Below are 17296 nucleotides of genomic sequence, written 5' to 3' on the forward strand. Positions count from 1 at the left end.
TTCTCTCCCTGCAGCTATTCGATTACATAGCTGACTGCCTGGCAGATTTCATGAAGACCAAAGAGCTGACGCACAAGAAACTGCCCCTTGGCTTCACCTTCTCTTTCCCCTGCAGACAGACCAAGTTGGAGGAGGTAAGGCCCTGGGTTGGCGCTTTTGCAAATGTGCAGCACAAAGCTTTCTGGTTTGTTGGTCTCTTTCTCTGCTTTTTTTTTTTTTTTTTTTTTTTTTTTTTTGTGTGTGTGTGTGTGTGTTTAAATCTACCAATTTTATTTTATTTTATTTATTTATTTTTTACACACGAGAGAGGGAGAGAATTGGTGTGCCAGGGCATCTAGCCATTGCAACCAAACTCTAGACATGTGCGCCACCTTGTGCATCTGGCTTACATGGGTTCTGGGGAATCGAACCTGTGTCCTTAGGCTTTGCAGGCAATCTCCTTAACTGCTAAACCATCTGCTTTTTGTTTTTTTTTTTAAATATTAAATTAGGGCTGGAGAGATGGCTTAGCAGTTAAGCGCTTGCCTGTGAAGCCTAAGGACCCTGGTTCCAGGCTCGATTCCCCAGGACCCATGTTAGCCAGATGCACAAGGGGGCTCATGTGTCTGGAGTTTGTCTGCAGTGGCTGGAGGCCCTGGCAGGCCCATTCTCTCTCTCTCTTTGCCTCTTCCTCTCTGACTGTCACTCTCAAATAAGTAAATAAAAAACTAAAAAATATTAAATTTAATTAATTTATTTATTTGAGACAGACAGAAAGAGGTAGAGAGAGAGGGAGAGAGAATGGCATGCCAGGGCTTACAGTCACTACAAATGAACCCCAGATACATGCGCCACCTTATGCATTTGGCTTTATGTAGGTACTGGGGAATCAAAACTGGGTTCTTAGGCTTTGTAGGCAAGTGCCTTAACTGCTAAGCTATCTCTCCAGTCCTTCTTTCTCTGCTTTTTTTTTTTTTATGTATTTGGGCTAGAAAGATAATGGCTCATCAGTTAAGGTGTTTTCTTCAAAGCCTAACAATCTGGGTTTGATGCCTCAGTACCCACGTAAGCCAGATGCACAAAGTGGCACATGCATCTGGAGTTTGTTTGCAGTGGCTGGAGGCCCTGGTGCGCCCATGCTGTCTCTCTCTCTCTCTGTGTCTTTCTCTTTGTTTCAGTTTCTCTTTGCTTGCAAATAAATATTTTTAAAAATGCATTTGCACATGTGTGTGCATGCATGTATGTGCACAAGGGCCTCTCGAACATTAGATGCTTGCACCACTTTTTTTTTTTTTGCACCCATGGGTGGCTTGGGAATTGAGCCCTGGGTTGGCAGGCTTTGCAAACAAGGGACTTTAACTGCTGAGCCATCTCCCTAGCCCCCTTTTCTCTGCCTTTGCTAATGAAGAGGTGGCACTGTGCACTCGGCATGGGCCCAGCATGAGGGAGGGAATGGGGTCAGTAGTTCTCAACCTTGGTGTGCAGCAGAATCCTCAGGAGGGCCCTGGAGAGTCAAGGGACTGAAGTCAGGTCTTAAGTGTTTTTGTTTACTTTCTCCTCTTTTGTAAGCAAGTGCCTCAACTGCTGAGTCATCTCTTCAGCCCCTTTTTCTCTTCTTTTGCGTGCGTGTGCATGTACATGTGTGTGTGTGCGGTGTGTCTATGTATGTACACCACGTGGGGTTCGTGTTCACTGTGTTCACATGCATGTGTAGGCCAGAGGTCGATGTTGGGTGTATTTTTTTTCCTAATTTATTTGTTTATTTGAGAATGATAGACAGAGAGAGAAATAGATAGAGAGAGAGAATGGGTGCACCAGGGCCTCCAGGCACTGCAAACGAACTCCAGATGCATGCACCACCTTGTGCATCTGCTTTACGTGGATCCTGGAGAGTGGGGCCCTGAACCAGGGTCCTTAGGCTTCGCAGGCAAGCACTTAACCACTAAGGCATCTCTCCAGCCCCTACTTACTGGGTGTTTCATGGTAGGGTCTCCCTCTAGCCCAGGCTGACCTGGAACTCACTCTGTAGCTTCAGACTGGCCTCAAACTCACGGTGATCCTCCTACCTCTGCCCCCAAATGCTGGGCTGAAAGGTGCACCGCCATGTCTGACGACACCCAGCTTTTATGTGGGTTCTGAGGATCTGAGCTCATGCTTGTGAGGCAGTTTTCTCACTGAGCCATCTCCGCTGCCCCTAAGGTTCCAGAACATGCCGTGCTGCTGGCTTGAGGACCCACTCAAGATTTCTGATGCAGCTGCCTACTGGTGGGGTGGGAGGCCACAGGGCAGGCGCCTCACTCCCTTGGGAGTTTTAGAAGCAGGATTGCGGTGAGCAGACCCGGCACCTGGGGGCGGTGTGGTTCCATAGGTGCCCCTGGCCAGGTGGGAGGATTGCGGTGTTTTCATTTGTGAGCATGGGACCTAACCCAATCCGAGGTCAATCTGTGAAAGGATTGTTTATTTTTATTTTCTACACAGAGAGAGAGGGAGAGATAGAATTAGAGAGAATTCACATGCCTGGGCCTCAGCCACTGCAATCAAACTCCAGGCGCTTGCGCTACCTAGTGGGCAAGTGCGAACTCGCCCTTGCCTCATCTTTGTGCGCCTGGCTTATGTGGGATCTGGAGAGTCAGACCTGGGTCCTTAGGCTTCGAAGGCAAGCGCGTTAACCGCTAAGTCATGTTTCTAGCCCCCAAAGGGTTATTTAAAAGGACAATGCAGGCTGGGGAGATAGCTCAGTTGGTAAAGTACTTCCACGCAAGGGTGAGTTCAGACCCTACCATCCATGCAAATGCTGGGTGGTCATGGTGGCCCACCTGTAATGAGAGAGAGGACGTCCCTGGGGCACACTGGCCAGCTAGATTCGCCGAGTCAGCGAGCTCTGAGTTCAAGGAAGAGACCATATTTCAGTAACTAAAGTGGAGGCAGGTCGAGGAAGACACTTTACATTAATCTCTGTCATTCACTTGCACTCACACACACCCCCATGTGCTTGAATACACATGTGCCCACACACATGCAAAAACATACATGCACACATCACACACCAAAACTATTGCCTTGAATGAACGTTTCTTCTTTCCAAATCTTTTCTCGTGTATTGTGTCTTTGGGATGGATAGCACATACCTCTCATCCCAACACTTAGAGCTATAGACTACTCCACTTTAGAGGTTTCTTCCAAAAGCTAAATACACATTAAATATTGAGATTATGCTACATGTATAGAATTTATAAGTTGTGTATATATTTGCTTATTTTCTCCTCAGTATTTTATCACTTTTTTCCTAGTTTATTTTTTTTTTATTGACAACTTCCATAATTGTAAACAATATCCCGTGGTAATTTCCTTCCTCCCTCCACTTTCCCCTTGAAACTCCATTCTCCATCATATCCCCTTCCCCTCTCAATCAGTCTCTCTTTTATTTTGATGCCATCCTCTTTTCCTCCTATTATGATGGTCTTGTGTAGGTAGCGTCAGGCACTGTGAGGTCATGGGTATCCAGGCCATTTTGTGTCTGGAGGAGCACCAATCTCTACTTTTTTTTTTTTTTGATTTTTTGAGGTGGGGTCTCACTCTAGCCCAGGTTGACCAGGAATTCACTCTGTAGTCTCAGGGTGGCCTTGAACTCACGGTGATCCTCCTACCTCTGCCCCCCGAGTGCTGGGATTAAAGGTGTGTGTCACCATATCCAGCTAAAGTCTTCCTTTTTGTTGCCACTGTTAGCTTGTTTGTCTTAATTTGATTTGACTTTTGGCGTCAGGGTCTCCTGTGTAGCCCAGCCTGGCTTTGAACTTGTGATCCTCCTGCCTCAGCCTCCTAAGTGCTGGGGTTACAGTAGGTGCTCCCACATCCTGCCTACGTCACAGCTTTTGTCCATACATGCTCTCTCCCCACGGGGTTGCACGTAGTCCCTAACAACTTTTGGGGAGGGGGAACCACCGTACATCTGTCACCCTGGTGAAGCCTGGGTGCTGCCTTAGCCAATGAAGACATGTTAGTGACAGCTGCCACACGGGGGCGCTGCGGTGCAGGAAGCAACCTGAGTGCCTATGGCGAGTCCTGAACCGGGCATTCTAACTGGGCTGTCCTCCCTGTGACCGCTCCAACAAGGTCCTTGTCTCTGACTCTCAGTTTCTTCATCCATAAATCGAGGGGGCTGGAAGAGGTATGGTTCTGGGGTTTGTGACGTTGGACTTAATTGCCTTTGACTGGGTGGATGGATTTGGTCGACTCTATCAATTTGTAGGTTGTCTTCTAGTCTGACAAATTCTATCATTACTTATGATTTCAGACACAAAACTCGTGGGTAACGCTACTTGTAAGGAAATTTTGTTGTTGTTGTTAATTTTGGTTTTTCGAGGTAGGGTCTCACTCTAGCTCAAGCTGACCTGGAATTCACTATGTAGTCTCAGGCTGGCCTTGAACTTGTGGCAATCTTCCTACCTCTGCCTCCCGAGTGCTGGTATTAAAGGCGTGCGCCACCATGCCTGGCTGGGGGAACTGAGTTTTCTGTCCTGTCGCACAGTAGTGTGAGGACAGGTTACAGCATTGTGCCGAATATTTCAAGCAAGCACTTTTACCACAGAGGCAGCTTTCTAGTCCCTAGTGTGTCATATATTTCACTATAACCAAAAGAAAGGATTTTTGCCAGGCCAGGTGGCTCATACCTGTAAACCCAGGACATAGGAGTCTGAAGCATGAACTATGAGTTTTGAGACCAGCTTGGGCTACATTGTGAGTCCCAGGTCAGCCCTGGCTATGAATGAAACTTTGTCTTAAAAACATAAAAAAGGGCTGGAGAGATGGCTCAACAGTTAAAGCTGCTTGCTTGCAAAACTTGACAGCCTGGGTTCAATTCCTCAGTATCCACATAAAGCCAGATGTACAAAGTGGCACATGCATTTGGAGTACGTTTACAATGGCAAGAATCCCTGGTGTGTCCACTCTCTCTCTCCTTGCAAATAAATAAAGTTTATTTTTGAGGTCGGGTCTCGCTTTAGCTCAGGCCGACCTTGGATTCACTCTGTAGTTCCAGGCTGGCTTCAAACTCACAGAGATCCTCCTCCCTCTGTCTCCAGAGTGCTGGGAGTAAAGCCGTGCACCACCATGCTCAGCATTATATATATATTTTATTTATTTTTATTTATTTATTTGAGAGCGACAGACAGAGATACAGGCAAATAGAGAAGGAGAATGAGTGCGCCATGGCCTCCAGCCACTGTAAACGAACTCCAGATGCATGCGCCCCCTTGTGTATCTGGCTAACCTGGGTCCTGGGGAATTGAGCCTTGAACCGGGGTTCTTAGGCTTCACAGACAAGCACTTAAGTGCTAAGCCATCTCTCCAGCCTCTTAGCATTATTTTTTTAAATATTTAATTTATTTATGAGAGGGAGAAATAGAAAGAGAGAATGAATATATGTGCCCCAGGACCTCCTGCCACTGCAAAAAAATTCCAGACAATGCACCACTTTGAGCATCTGGTATTATGTGGGTATTGGGAAATTGAATCTAGAAAATCAGGCTTTGCAAACAAGTGCCTTTAACCACTGAGTCCTCTTCCCAGCTCCAAATAAAATATTTTTTAAAAAAAACAACTGCTGAATGCCGGGCATGGTGGCACATACCTTTAATCCCAGCACTTGGGAGGCAGAGGTAGGAGGATGGCCGTGAGCTCGAGACTGAGACCATCCTGAGGATAGAGAGTGAATTATTCCAGGTCAGTCTAGACTAGAGTGAAACCCTACCTTGAAAAACCAAGGCGGGGCGGGGGGGGGGGGGTGACTGCTGGGAGTGGTGGCACACACTTTTAATCTCAGCACTCAGGAGGCAGAGGTAGGAGGATTTCTGTGAGTCTGAGGCCAGCCTCAGTCTACATAATGAATTCCAGGCCAACTTAGGTGAGAGCAAGACTTTACCTTGAAAAATAAATGTAAAAACAAACAAATAAATAAAAGACTGTAGTGGGAGGAGTTTTGGCACACACCTTTAATCTTAGCACTCAGGTGAGTTCAAGGCCACCCTGAGACTACATAGTGAATTCCAGGTCAACCTGGGCTAGAGCGAGACTCTAGCTCAAACAAACAAACAAACAAGAGAGAGAGAGGAAAACCAAAGACCCAGGTGATTCAGCTTCCAGATGTGAAGCCATGGGGTGCTCCGAGCATGGCAGCCTGCTGCTCCATGCCACACTGGGCACCTGCATGATCTAAACTCTCCCCACAGGGCGTTCTGCTTTCATGGACCAAGAAGTTTAAGGCGCGGGGAGTTCAAGACACAGATGTGGTGAGCCGTCTGCGAAACGCCATGCAAAGACACGAGGTGAGAGACTCACCTTGGCCCTGGTCTGGGGGTCTTCCAGTCCTCGCCTCTTCATCTTGGGGCCCTTGGACTGTACCTGCATGAAAGGAGGGTCAAAGGGGGGACAGAGGGTCCCCACTGGGGTGCAGATGTGGCCAGCTTGGACAAGCTCGCTGGTGAACCTCCACATGTGGGGCCAGTGCCCACCACTGCACTTCCCTGGGTCTCCGGACCCCACAGCTCTTCAGGGGGACTTGGATAGACCTGAGCTATGTTTAAATGCCACTGTTTACTTCTCTCTAAAATTTACAAGATTATCTGATGGGGCTTAAGATGTAGCTTAATGGGACAGCACTTATCCGGCATGCATAAGACCTTGGATTCAATCCCCAGCCACACACACACACACACACACACACACACAGCTCTCTTTTTAGTCTTTCTGTTGCACTTGACACTCTATTCCTGTTGAATATATTTGACAAGAATTTACATAACTTCAAAAGTAAGACTTGTTCCTTGCTGAGCTGAAGGCCTACTAATAAAATCCGGATCGCTTGTTGCCTGATGGCAAGTGGATCCCACCCCCCACAGTGCTGGTGACAGCAAGGGGGCCCCCCCACAGTGCTACTGATCAAACCTCTTTTTAAAAAAAAATATTTTTGTTCATTTTTATTTATTTATTTGAGAGTGACACAGAGAGAGAGAGAGGCAGATAGAGAGACAGAGAGAGAATGGGCGCGCCAGGGCTTCCAGGCACTGCAAACGAACTCCAGACAAGTGCGCCCCCTTGTGCATCTGGCTCACGTGGGTCCTGGGGAATCGAGCCTCGAACCGGGGTCCTTAGGCTTCACAGGCAAGCGCTTAATCGCTAAGCCATCTCTCCAGCCCTCAAACCTCTTTTAAAATTTTTTTTCTTTTATTGACAACTTCCATAATTATAGGCAATAAACCATGGAAGTCCCTCCTCCCAACCCAGACTTTCCCCCTCGCAACTCTACTCTCCTTCAGCCCCCTCCCCCTCTCAATCAGTCTCTTTTATTTTGATGTCATCATCTTTTCCTTCTATTATGATGGTCTTGTGTAGGTGGTGTCAGGCACCGTGAGGTCATGGCTCTCCCGGCCATTTTGTGACCCCGTGCCTCTTGAATGGTGGCAAGAACTCCCCTCCTGAGCTGCGCCCCAGGCCACAGGGAGTACTTGAATGTGTATACTTCTGGTCTTTTCTTCTCTTTCGAGCCAAGTTTCTAGTACTTTGTAACTTGCATAGTTCTCTTATTGGGCTCATTTTAAAGTTGTCCTGCGCTGGGCATGGTGGCACACGCCTTTAATCCCAGCTCTCGGGAGTCGGAGGTAGGAGGATTGACCACCCAGTGAATTCCAGATCAGCCTGGGCTAGAGTGAGACCCTACCTCGAAAAACCAAAAAATAATCGATCTGTCAACCAGTCAATACAATTGTCCTCCAATGGAGCTGGGAAAACGGCTCACTGCTTAAAGGTGCTTGCTTGCAAAGCCTGCCAGCCTCAGGGTTTCAGTTCCCCAGAACTCATAAAGGCAGATGCATAAAGTGGTACACGCGTCTGGAGTTCATTTGCAGTGGCAAGACCCCTTGAGCACCCATTCTCTCTCTCTCTCTCTCTGCTTACAAATAGATAAATAAATAAAAGCATTTGTAAATAAATGAATAAATAAAGAAGATGGTTCTCCAAACTTTGGGGAACCTTGGTGACTCAAGTTGACTCAGCAGAACAGGAAAGGCAGGCTGGAAACCAGGTGCTGTCCGAGGGGACCGGACTGAAGCTGGGCTCCCTGGCTGACAGCATCCTGTGGACCAGGCCTGCGGGGCTTTCTTTTGGAAACACCACTGCTCCTAGGACAGACATGTTTACCTCTCTGTCTCCCGGCTTAGGCTCCTGGTAGGCTATCCTTGTAGCCTCCTTTGACAGAAGCCTTTTACCCTCACTTCAAGTGCCTGGGGCCCCCTTTCTTGCTCCCCTGGCAAAAGCCAGTTTCTTGCAGGCTGGCCCAACAGGCGGTGCCCAGAGATGTCGCTGTGGCAGCCTCCGCTGCCTTCCCTTCCTGTGTGTGTGTGTGTGGGGGAGGGTGCACCCTTCCTCCACTCACACCTGGGCGCCTTGTGTTTACCAGGACCTGGACGTGGACATCCTGGCCTTGGTCAACGACACCGTGGGGACCATGATGACATGTGCCTATGATGATCCTTACTGCGAAGTCGGTGTCATCATTGGTAAGTCAATGGGACTTGCTTCCTGGAGGTGTGAGAAGGGCTTCGTTAGTGCTGAGTTTCAGCAAAATCTGAGTAAATAGGAAAAGCACCAGTGCTATTCAAGAGGGCAGCACAGGGGACAGAAACCCATTTGTTCATTCAAACGAGGTAGAAGGAGTCAGCTGACACCTTGAGGCTGTTCTCTGACCTCTCCATGAGCGCTGTGACATGTGTGTGCCCATACTCACGTTCATTCATATGCACACACACACACAAGTAAAAAAACAGGAGCCGGGCATAATGGCGCACGCCTTCAATCCCAGCACTCGGGAGGCAGAGGTGGGAGGATCGCCGTGAGTTTGAGGCCACCCTGAGACTACAGAGTGAATTCCAGCTAGAGAGAGACTCTACCCCCAAAAAGGGGGGTGGTGGTGGCTGGAGAGATGGCTTGGTGGTTAAGGCACTTGACTGTGAAGTCTAAGGACCCAGGTTCAATTCCCCAGTACCCACATAAGTCAGATGCATAAGGTGGCACATGCAGCTGGAGTTCATTTGCAGTGGCTGGAGGCCCTGGTGTGCCCATTTTGTCTATCTGCCTTTTTTCCTTTCCTAAATAAATAGATAGATAAAATATATATTAAAAAAAAAACAGAAAAAGGGGGCTCAGCAGTTAAGGTGCTTGCCTGAAAAGCCTAATGATGCAGACTAGATTTCCCAGTACCTATTACCTGTTAGGTGGTGCATATGTCTGGCTAGATGCCTTGGCATGCCCATTCTCTAGCTGCCTCTTTCATATATATGAAAGCAGTTCAACTGGTCTGCTCTGAGGAGAATTAAATCTTTGTTTTTCAAGGTAGGGTCTCACTCTAGCTCAGACTAACCTAAAATTCACTATGTAATCTCAGGGTGGCCTTGAACACTCTGTGATCCTCCTACCTCTGCCCCCCGAGTGCTGGGATTAAAGGTGTGCGCCACCACACCTGGTGAGAATCAAGTTTTGGCACCAGGGTAGAAATGAGGTCAAGAGAGATGCAGAGAGGGCCTGGGCTAGGCACTGGATGCAAGGGAGGTGTCCACCTGCCAGGAGAGTCCATGCGAAGGCAGCTGGGGGTCAGTAGCACGAAGCAGTTTGTTGAGACAAGGTCGAACTAGGTAGCCCGGGCTGGCCTCGGACTCGGGGAGTGGTCACTAGAGCGGGCACGGGCGCCCTTTCCTCTTTGTCCACCCTGGTCCCCGCAGGCACTGGCACCAACGCGTGTTACATGGAGGACATGAGCAACATCGACCTGGTGGAGGGCGACGAGGGGCGGATGTGCATCAACACGGAGTGGGGGGCCTTCGGGGACGACGGCGCCCTGGAGGACATCCGCACCGAGTTTGACAGGGAGCTGGACCTCGGCTCGCTCAACCCTGGAAAGCAGCTGTGAGTGCCTTTTGGCTCTATAGTCTGGGCGTGGGCACTGAGCAGGGGCACAGTACTTAGGGGAGAGGGGAATCTCTAGTTGTCACTAGTCACCCAGCACAGTTAGTCCATAGGGCAGTTTTGTTCAACAGATGAGAAACGAGGGGATACAGTGATGTCTCCCAGGTCACAACCATAGTCCCAAGGCAGGCTGTGTGGCTGGAGCACGCGTGCGCATACAAGACCTTGAACCAAAAGCGAGAGGTGCTGCCCGCTTGGAGCATGTCAGCCACGGGTCACAAGGGAACAGAAATCTGTCGTGTGCCCTGTGTGTGTCTCTGTGGCTCCCTGACCACCCTGCTTTCTCAGAGGCGTCACCTTGTAGCACTAGGAGCCCTGTAAGGCTTCCTCTCCATGTCTGTCATTATCCTCCATCCGTATCTTCCCAGCCTCAGGCCTCACTCACCTGCAGAACATTTTTTCCCTTAATTATTTATCTGCAAGGAGAGAGAGCTAGAGAATGGGCACTTAGAGTCTCTAGCCACTGAAAATGAACTGAGATGTGTGCGTCACTTTGTGCATCTGGCTTCACATGGGTACTGGGGATTGGAACTTGGGTCATTAAGCTTTGCACGCAAGCACCCTAACCACTTAGCAATCCCTCCAGCCCTCAGGACAGTTTTTTTAAATTTTTTTGTTCATTTTTATTTATTTATTTGAGAGTGAGAGAGAGAGAGAGAGAGAGAGAAAGAGAGAGAGGGAAAGAGGCAGATAGAGAGGGAGGATGGGCGTGCCAAGGCCTCCAGCCACTGCAAATGAACTCCAGATGCGTGCGCCCCCTTATGCATCTGGCTAACAGGGGTCCTGGGGAATTGAGCCTTGAACCGGGGTCCTTAGGTTTCATAGGCAAGTGCTTAACCACTAAGCCATCTCTCCAGCCCTCAGGATAGTTTTTGAGGAGTCCCTCATAGCTCTTCAGCTACCTGCTGAGCTCAGTGAGCATTTACTACACAGTTGTTTTTTTTGTTCCTTCCTTCCTTCCTTTTAGAAAAAGATTTTATTTATTAATTTGCAAGAGAGAGGGCTAGATAGAGAGATAGACACAGAGAGAGTGGGTGCACCAGGGCCTCCGGCTGCTGCAAACAAAGTCCAGATGCATGTGCCACTTTGTGCATCTGGCTTTACATGGGTACTGGGGAATCAAACACAGGCTGTTAAGCTTTTCAAGCAAGCATTTTAATCTCTGAATCATCTCTCTAACCCTCTCTTTCTTTTTCTTTTTATTTTTTCAAAGTAGGATCTCTTGGCTGACTTGGAATTCGTTATGTAGTCTCAGACTGACCTCAAACTCATGGCTATCTTCCTACCTCTGACTCCCTAGTGCTGGGATTAAAGGCATGCACCACCATGCCCGGCTAAAAAGAAATGTTTTAAGGCATCCTAAACAATTTCAGATTTACAGAAAGCTTGTGAAGATAATGCAAAATTTCCCAACATGGCCCTTCACTCAAATTTCCTAAATGCATTCTTTCTCTCTGTGTATGTCTGCATTTAGTCTCTGTTTATATACACCTATTGTATGTATAAAGTTATTTTTATTTATTTATTAGAGACAGAGCGAGCAAGAGAGAGAGAGAGAATAGGTGTGCCAGGGTCTCTAGCCCCTGCAGAACTCCAGATGCATGTGTGACCCTGTGCATCTGGCTTACATGGGACCTGGAGAATCGAAACTGGGTCCTTTGGCTTTACAGGCAACACCTTAACCACTAAGCCATCTCTCCAACCCTGATGTTTTTTTCTATCTGGGTGTGGTGGCTCATACCTGTCAAGCTTAGCACCTGCTAGGTGGAGTTCATGGTCAGCCTGGCCTGTATAGTGAGTTCCAGGCCAACCTGGGTTACGGAGGAAGGCCCTCTTTCAACGAGAACAAAACAAAACAAAATTTCTGAACTATTTGAGACTTAGGTTGCCTTTCTTACCCCCTAAATACTTTAGGGTGTACCATCTAAAAACAAGAACATTATCTTGTGTAACCACAAACACCCTCAAATGGCTGGATGACTCTTTACCAGGTTCATCCTTGTATTTATTTTAAAATATATTTTATTTATGTATTTGATAGAGAGAGAAAGAGGCAGAGAGAATGGGCATGCCAGGGCCTCCAGCCACTGCAAATGAACTGTAGATGCATGCGCCCCCTTGTGCATCTGGCTTACGTGGGTCCTGGAGAATTGAACCAGGATCCTTTGGTTTTGCAGGCAAATGCCTTAACTGCTAAGCCATCTCTCCAGCACCTTTTTTTTTTTTTTTTTTTTTTTTGAATGAGAGTGTCACTGTAGCTCAGGTGGACCTAAAAATCACTATGTAGTCTCGCCACATAGGAGCATCTCGTAAAGGCTCTCACCTCCCCTCAGTAGAGGCCCATAGACTGAGAACAGAACCTTTAACAGCCAGGCGTGGTGGCACAACACCTTTAATCCCAGCACTCGGGAGGCAGAGGTAGGAGGATCACTGGGAGTTCAAGGCCACCCTTTGACTACACAGTGAATTCCAGGTCAGCCTGGGATAGAGCAAAACCCTACCTTGGAAAACCCCCAAAATAGAAACAAAAGAACCTTTAACAAACATCATGTCACTGGGACAGAAGCTCAGTGCAGGAGGAGTTAGAAATACCCCTAAGTCAGTATCTGAAATCTGAGGCACTGTGGTTCCTTACATCCACAGTACAAATGGTCCCCCAATAGCCAGGGACATCCCGGAGCCCAGCATGGGAGCGGAAAGGGTTCCTTAGCTCTCCTCCCACTCAGCTCTGCCCTGGCGTAGGCTCGGAGGGCGCAGCTCACATGGGACAGGGCACCCCATCCCTCAGCTGTACCGAGACCTCGTGACGGGCGGAGCTCCTTTCCTGCTGGCTTCTGACTCTGGCCTGTGGCGTTCGGGGAATGGATGGTGCTGCGTCATGTGACTGCCTTGCAGGTTCGAGAAGATGATCAGTGGCCTGTACATGGGGGAGCTGGTCAGGCTCATCCTGCTGAAGATGGCCAAGGCTGGCCTCCTGTTTGGGGGCAAGAAATCCTCTGCTCTCCACACCAAGGGCAAGATCGACACCCAACACGTGGCTGCCATGGAGAAGTAAGCCGCGGGGACACCCCTCCTTCTTGGTCTCTAAAGAGGGTTGGGGTAGCTGGCCAAGTCGCACCAATGGGGACAGATCTCTTACCTTCATGGTGAGCTTTAGGCCTGGGAGTGGCTTCAGATGGGTCAGCAACTTCTAACTTTTATTTTTATTTATGTGTGTATGTGCACGCCAGGGCCTCTTGCCATAGCAAAAGAACCTTGAGGCTTGTACCACTTTTTGCATCTTATTTATGTGGGTGGCTTGGGAATTGTGCCCTGGCCGACAGGCTTTGTAAGCAAGTGTCTTTAAAATGTTTTAGTTATTATTTATTTATGAGAGAGAGGCAGACAGACAGAGAGAATGGGAATGCCAGTGTCTCTACTGCAAACAAACTCCAGACGCATGTGCCACCTTGTGCATCTGGCTTACATGGGTCCTGTAGAATTGAGCTGAAGTCTTTTGGCTTTGCAGACAAGTGCCTCAACTGCTAAACCATCTCTCCAGCCCTAAGCAAGTGTCTTTAACCACTGAGATGTCTTCCCAGTTTCAGGTTAGCATTTTTTTTTTTCAGTTTTATTTTTGATTTTTTGATTTTTCGAGGTAGGGTCTCACTCTAGCCCAGGTTGACCTGGAATTCACAATGTAGTCTCAAGGTGGTCTCGAACTCATGGCGATCCTCCTACCGCTGCCTCCCAAGTGCTGGGGTTAAAGGTGTGTGTCACCACGCCAGGCTTTTAAAATATATTTTATTTATTTCTTTGAGAGAGGGAGAAAGAGAGAGAATGGGCATGGCAGGGCCTCCTAGCCACTGCAAATGAACACCAGTTGCATGTCCATCTGTGCATCTGGCTTTACATGGATCCTGGGAACCTGGGTCCTTAGGCTTTGCAGGTAAAGCCACCCCTCCAGTCCTCAGGTTAGCAATTTCTGTCCTGCCACTTTTTTTTTTTTTTTTTTTTTTTTTTTTTTGTGGCGTAACTATACAGAGGCTACTGTCAGAGAGCCACCTTCTGTCATGTTTTTCTGTCTTCTTCCTCCCTGGCATGATAACTTGTAATATTTTTAGGGTTATGAGCCCCTTTGGGAATCTGATTCAAGTTCTGGGTGCTTTATCCCCAAATACAAATTTTCACATCACGTTGCTTGCAGTATCAGGGCATCTTTGCACCCCCGAAAGCTCACGCGTGGGGTCTAAGAGAAGGACTCCTGCTCCCAGGCAGGGCTGGCTTTGTATCTTGATCTGGGTGCTTACCCTCAGACCCCTGCTTTGGAGAGCTGGCTGATGAAGGATCCTGGCTCAGTTAACTTTGGAACCTGCTCCTCGGACATGGAATCCCTGGCATTGCCCTTAAATTCTCAACTCAGTGTTCAATTCTCAACTCAGCAGGGCAGCCCTGATGTCCAGCATCCGTGTCTGGGCAGAGCTCGGCAGGGGATGAAGTCTCTGTGATTGGCATTCTAGTACAGGGTGCTTAGCAATGTTGGTCTCTGCCGTCTAGCTACTCGAGTTCAAATTGTGGCTGTAGCCCAGGTGAGCTGTGTGAGGGGACAAGTCGCTTACCTTCTATCTGTCTCACATCTCTCACTTGCACAATGTGGCACTGGCCGCAATTCATCAGGATTGGCCTGAGGATTAAATGAGTTAACCTGCGTGCCAAGCTCTTAGACAAGTACCCGGCTCACAGTGAGTGCTTAATGCACAGTAGTTATCAGTGTTGATATTGTTATTGACCATAACAAGTTACCATGAAGTAGCTCATTGATTTTCATGTCCCTAAGAGTTGGTTTCACCCAGAAATATGGGCACGGCATGGAGAAGTATGGAATTCATTCCCTCATTCCTGTCCCCCTGGCTAGGACTAAAGAAGGCCTTGCTAATACCCGAGAGATCCTGGTGGATCTGGGCCTGGATCCCTCCGAGGCTGACTGCATCGCCGTCCAGCACGTCTGCACCATCGTGTCCTTCCGCTCGGCCAATCTCTGTGCCGCAGCTCTGGCGGCCATCCTGACGCGCCTCCGAGAGAATAGGAAACTGGAGAGGCTCCGGACCACAGTGGGCATGGATGGAACACTCTACAAGATACACCCTCAGTGAGTGTGCCTGCTAGCCCTCACCCCACAACGGAGCATCCCTCAGAACTGAGTCCTAGTGCTTCTGATGGTCTGGAGAACCAGCCACTTCTTTTTTTTTGGTGGGGGGATGGGTTTCGAGGTAGGGTTTCACTCCAGGCTGACCTGGAATTCCCTCTGTATTCTCAGGGTAGCCTCAAACTCATGGCGATTCCCGTACCTCTGCCAACCACTTCTTTTTAAAAATAATTTATTTATTAATTTGAGAGAGGGAGAGGATGAGCTCACCAGGGTCTCTTGCCACTGCAAACTCCAGATGAATGTGCTACTTTGTGCATCTGGCTTTACATGGGTACTGGAGAATTGAATCCCAGGCTAGTAAGGTTTGTAAATGAGCGCCTTCTCCCCAAGCTTAGGCTGACCTGGAATTCACTACGTAGTCCCAGGTTGTCCTCAAACTCACAGCGATCCTCCCACCTCTGCCTCCCAAGTGCTGGGATTAAAGGCGTGCGCCATCACATCCTGTGGGGGAGAAAATATTTATTTACGTTCAAGTAAAGAGAGATAGAAGAGAGACAGAGAGAATAGGCACACCAGGGCCTCCAGCCCCTGCCAATGAACTCCAGATGCATGCACCACCTTGTGCATCTGGCTTATGTGGGTCCTGGGGAATTGAACCTGAGTCCTTAGGCTTTGCCATCAAGAGTTTTAACCACTGAGACAGATGCACAAGGTGGTGCATGTGTCTGGAGTTTGTTTGCACTGGCTAGAGGGCCTGGCATGCCCATTCTCTCTTTCTTTATCTACCTCTCTCTCTTGCAAATAAATAAATAAATAAATATAAAATAAAATAAATTGAATAATCTGCTAAAGCCAGTTTCCTAATTAGGAAAGCCATACATGGATACATCTACCCATGTGTGCATGAATGCATTCATCCATCTATCTATGAATTTGTCCATCCATCCGCTTGTCTATCTGTGCGTGAATGTATCTATTTACCTGTCTATTACTTATGAATACCTGCTGGTGGTGAGACTATGAAGTAAGATATACCTTGCTATTGATGGGGAGTACCAGAGATGGCAGAGGTTGCCAAATCCTCATGAAAGAACCTGGTAGGAGGAAATGAGACGAACAGTTCCCAGGAGGATGGAGAGCAAAAGGCCCTTTAGCTAACAGAGATGGCATTGCAAGTCAGGTGGGTACATCCTAGAAAGAGCTGAGGAAGTAAATCTTCCCCTTCTGGACAGAGATGACATCCATTTACCATACCATTTGTGGACATGCCTAGGGGTTGAAATATTAGCTGATCGAAAAGGCATTTGCCTCTGCCGGACGTGGTAGCGCATGCCTTTAATCCCAGCACTCTGGAGGCAGAGGTAGGAGGGTGGTCATGAGTTTGAGGCCAGTCTGAGAATACACAGTGAGTTCCAGGTCAGCCTGGGCTAGAGGGAGACCCTACCTCAAGCAAGTAAGCAAACAAACAAGAGGCACTTTCCCGAGCCTCCCCAGTGTCCCTCCCAATGCCCCAGCCATCCTAGCCATTTTCCCCACCATCCAGCAGGTGAAAGGGTGAGTCTTGGCCCAGCAGGGCCTCCACGTCCCATTGGCTGCAACCACTGGGTCTTATTTCCATTGGACAGACACAGTCTTTATGACTGTTCAATATACATTTTTCTTTTTTTAAATTTAATTATATATATAGTATAACAGGTTACACATTATTGTCCCCTCACCCTGACACCCCTTGCCCAGGGTTCACTTGCACAAAGTTCCCTGAGCCATGGCAGGCCGGTTGGCAGTTTGATTTAGTGCTGAATTCTCTGTAGCCTCTGGATTTCCGCTTGCATAGGTTTGGATTATTCTAAGTGTCTGTCACCATCATCCTGGGGCTGGTTGTCAGGCTAGCAGTAAGAACAATATTCATGACATCACTTCCTCTGCAATTTCTCCTGGGCCCTGGCAGATGTGGTAGAGGTGGAAAGTCTCATGGTGGGCAGCCGGCTATCTTCTTGCCTTATCAGTGGATCTATGGTTCCCTGTTACCTTATAGGGACTGAATGAGACCTGTGATACATCTTTTATGGGAAAGTGTATATTAATATCTCCAAAAGATAATATCGAATTAAAGCCATGTACAGGAAAACTATGAAATCACATTCCAAATACAAACGGCAACACAACAGAAACACG

At 48.2% G+C, this 17296-nt stretch overlaps 1 protein-coding gene across 2 annotated transcripts in view; it reads left to right on the plus strand.

The window, feature by feature from the left end:
• Window positions 1–17296, plus strand: part of Hkdc1 (hexokinase domain containing 1) — a 55592-nt gene that overhangs the window by 21955 nt on the left and 16341 nt on the right. For both annotated transcript variants that reach the window (XM_045137488.1, XM_045137489.1), the window contains 6 exons: window positions 15–134; window positions 6207–6302; window positions 8432–8531; window positions 9750–9933; window positions 12889–13044; window positions 14888–15121. In XM_045137488.1, coding sequence (XP_044993423.1) covers window positions 15–134; window positions 6207–6302; window positions 8432–8531; window positions 9750–9933; window positions 12889–13044; window positions 14888–15121 — 890 coding nt within the window. The remainder of the gene's footprint in view (window positions 1–14; window positions 135–6206; window positions 6303–8431; window positions 8532–9749; window positions 9934–12888; window positions 13045–14887; window positions 15122–17296) is intronic.

Source organism: Jaculus jaculus, chromosome 18 (assembly GCF_020740685.1).
Source record: "Jaculus jaculus isolate mJacJac1 chromosome 18, mJacJac1.mat.Y.cur, whole genome shotgun sequence".
NCBI classification, from domain to species: Eukaryota; Metazoa; Chordata; class Mammalia; order Rodentia; family Dipodidae; genus Jaculus; species Jaculus jaculus.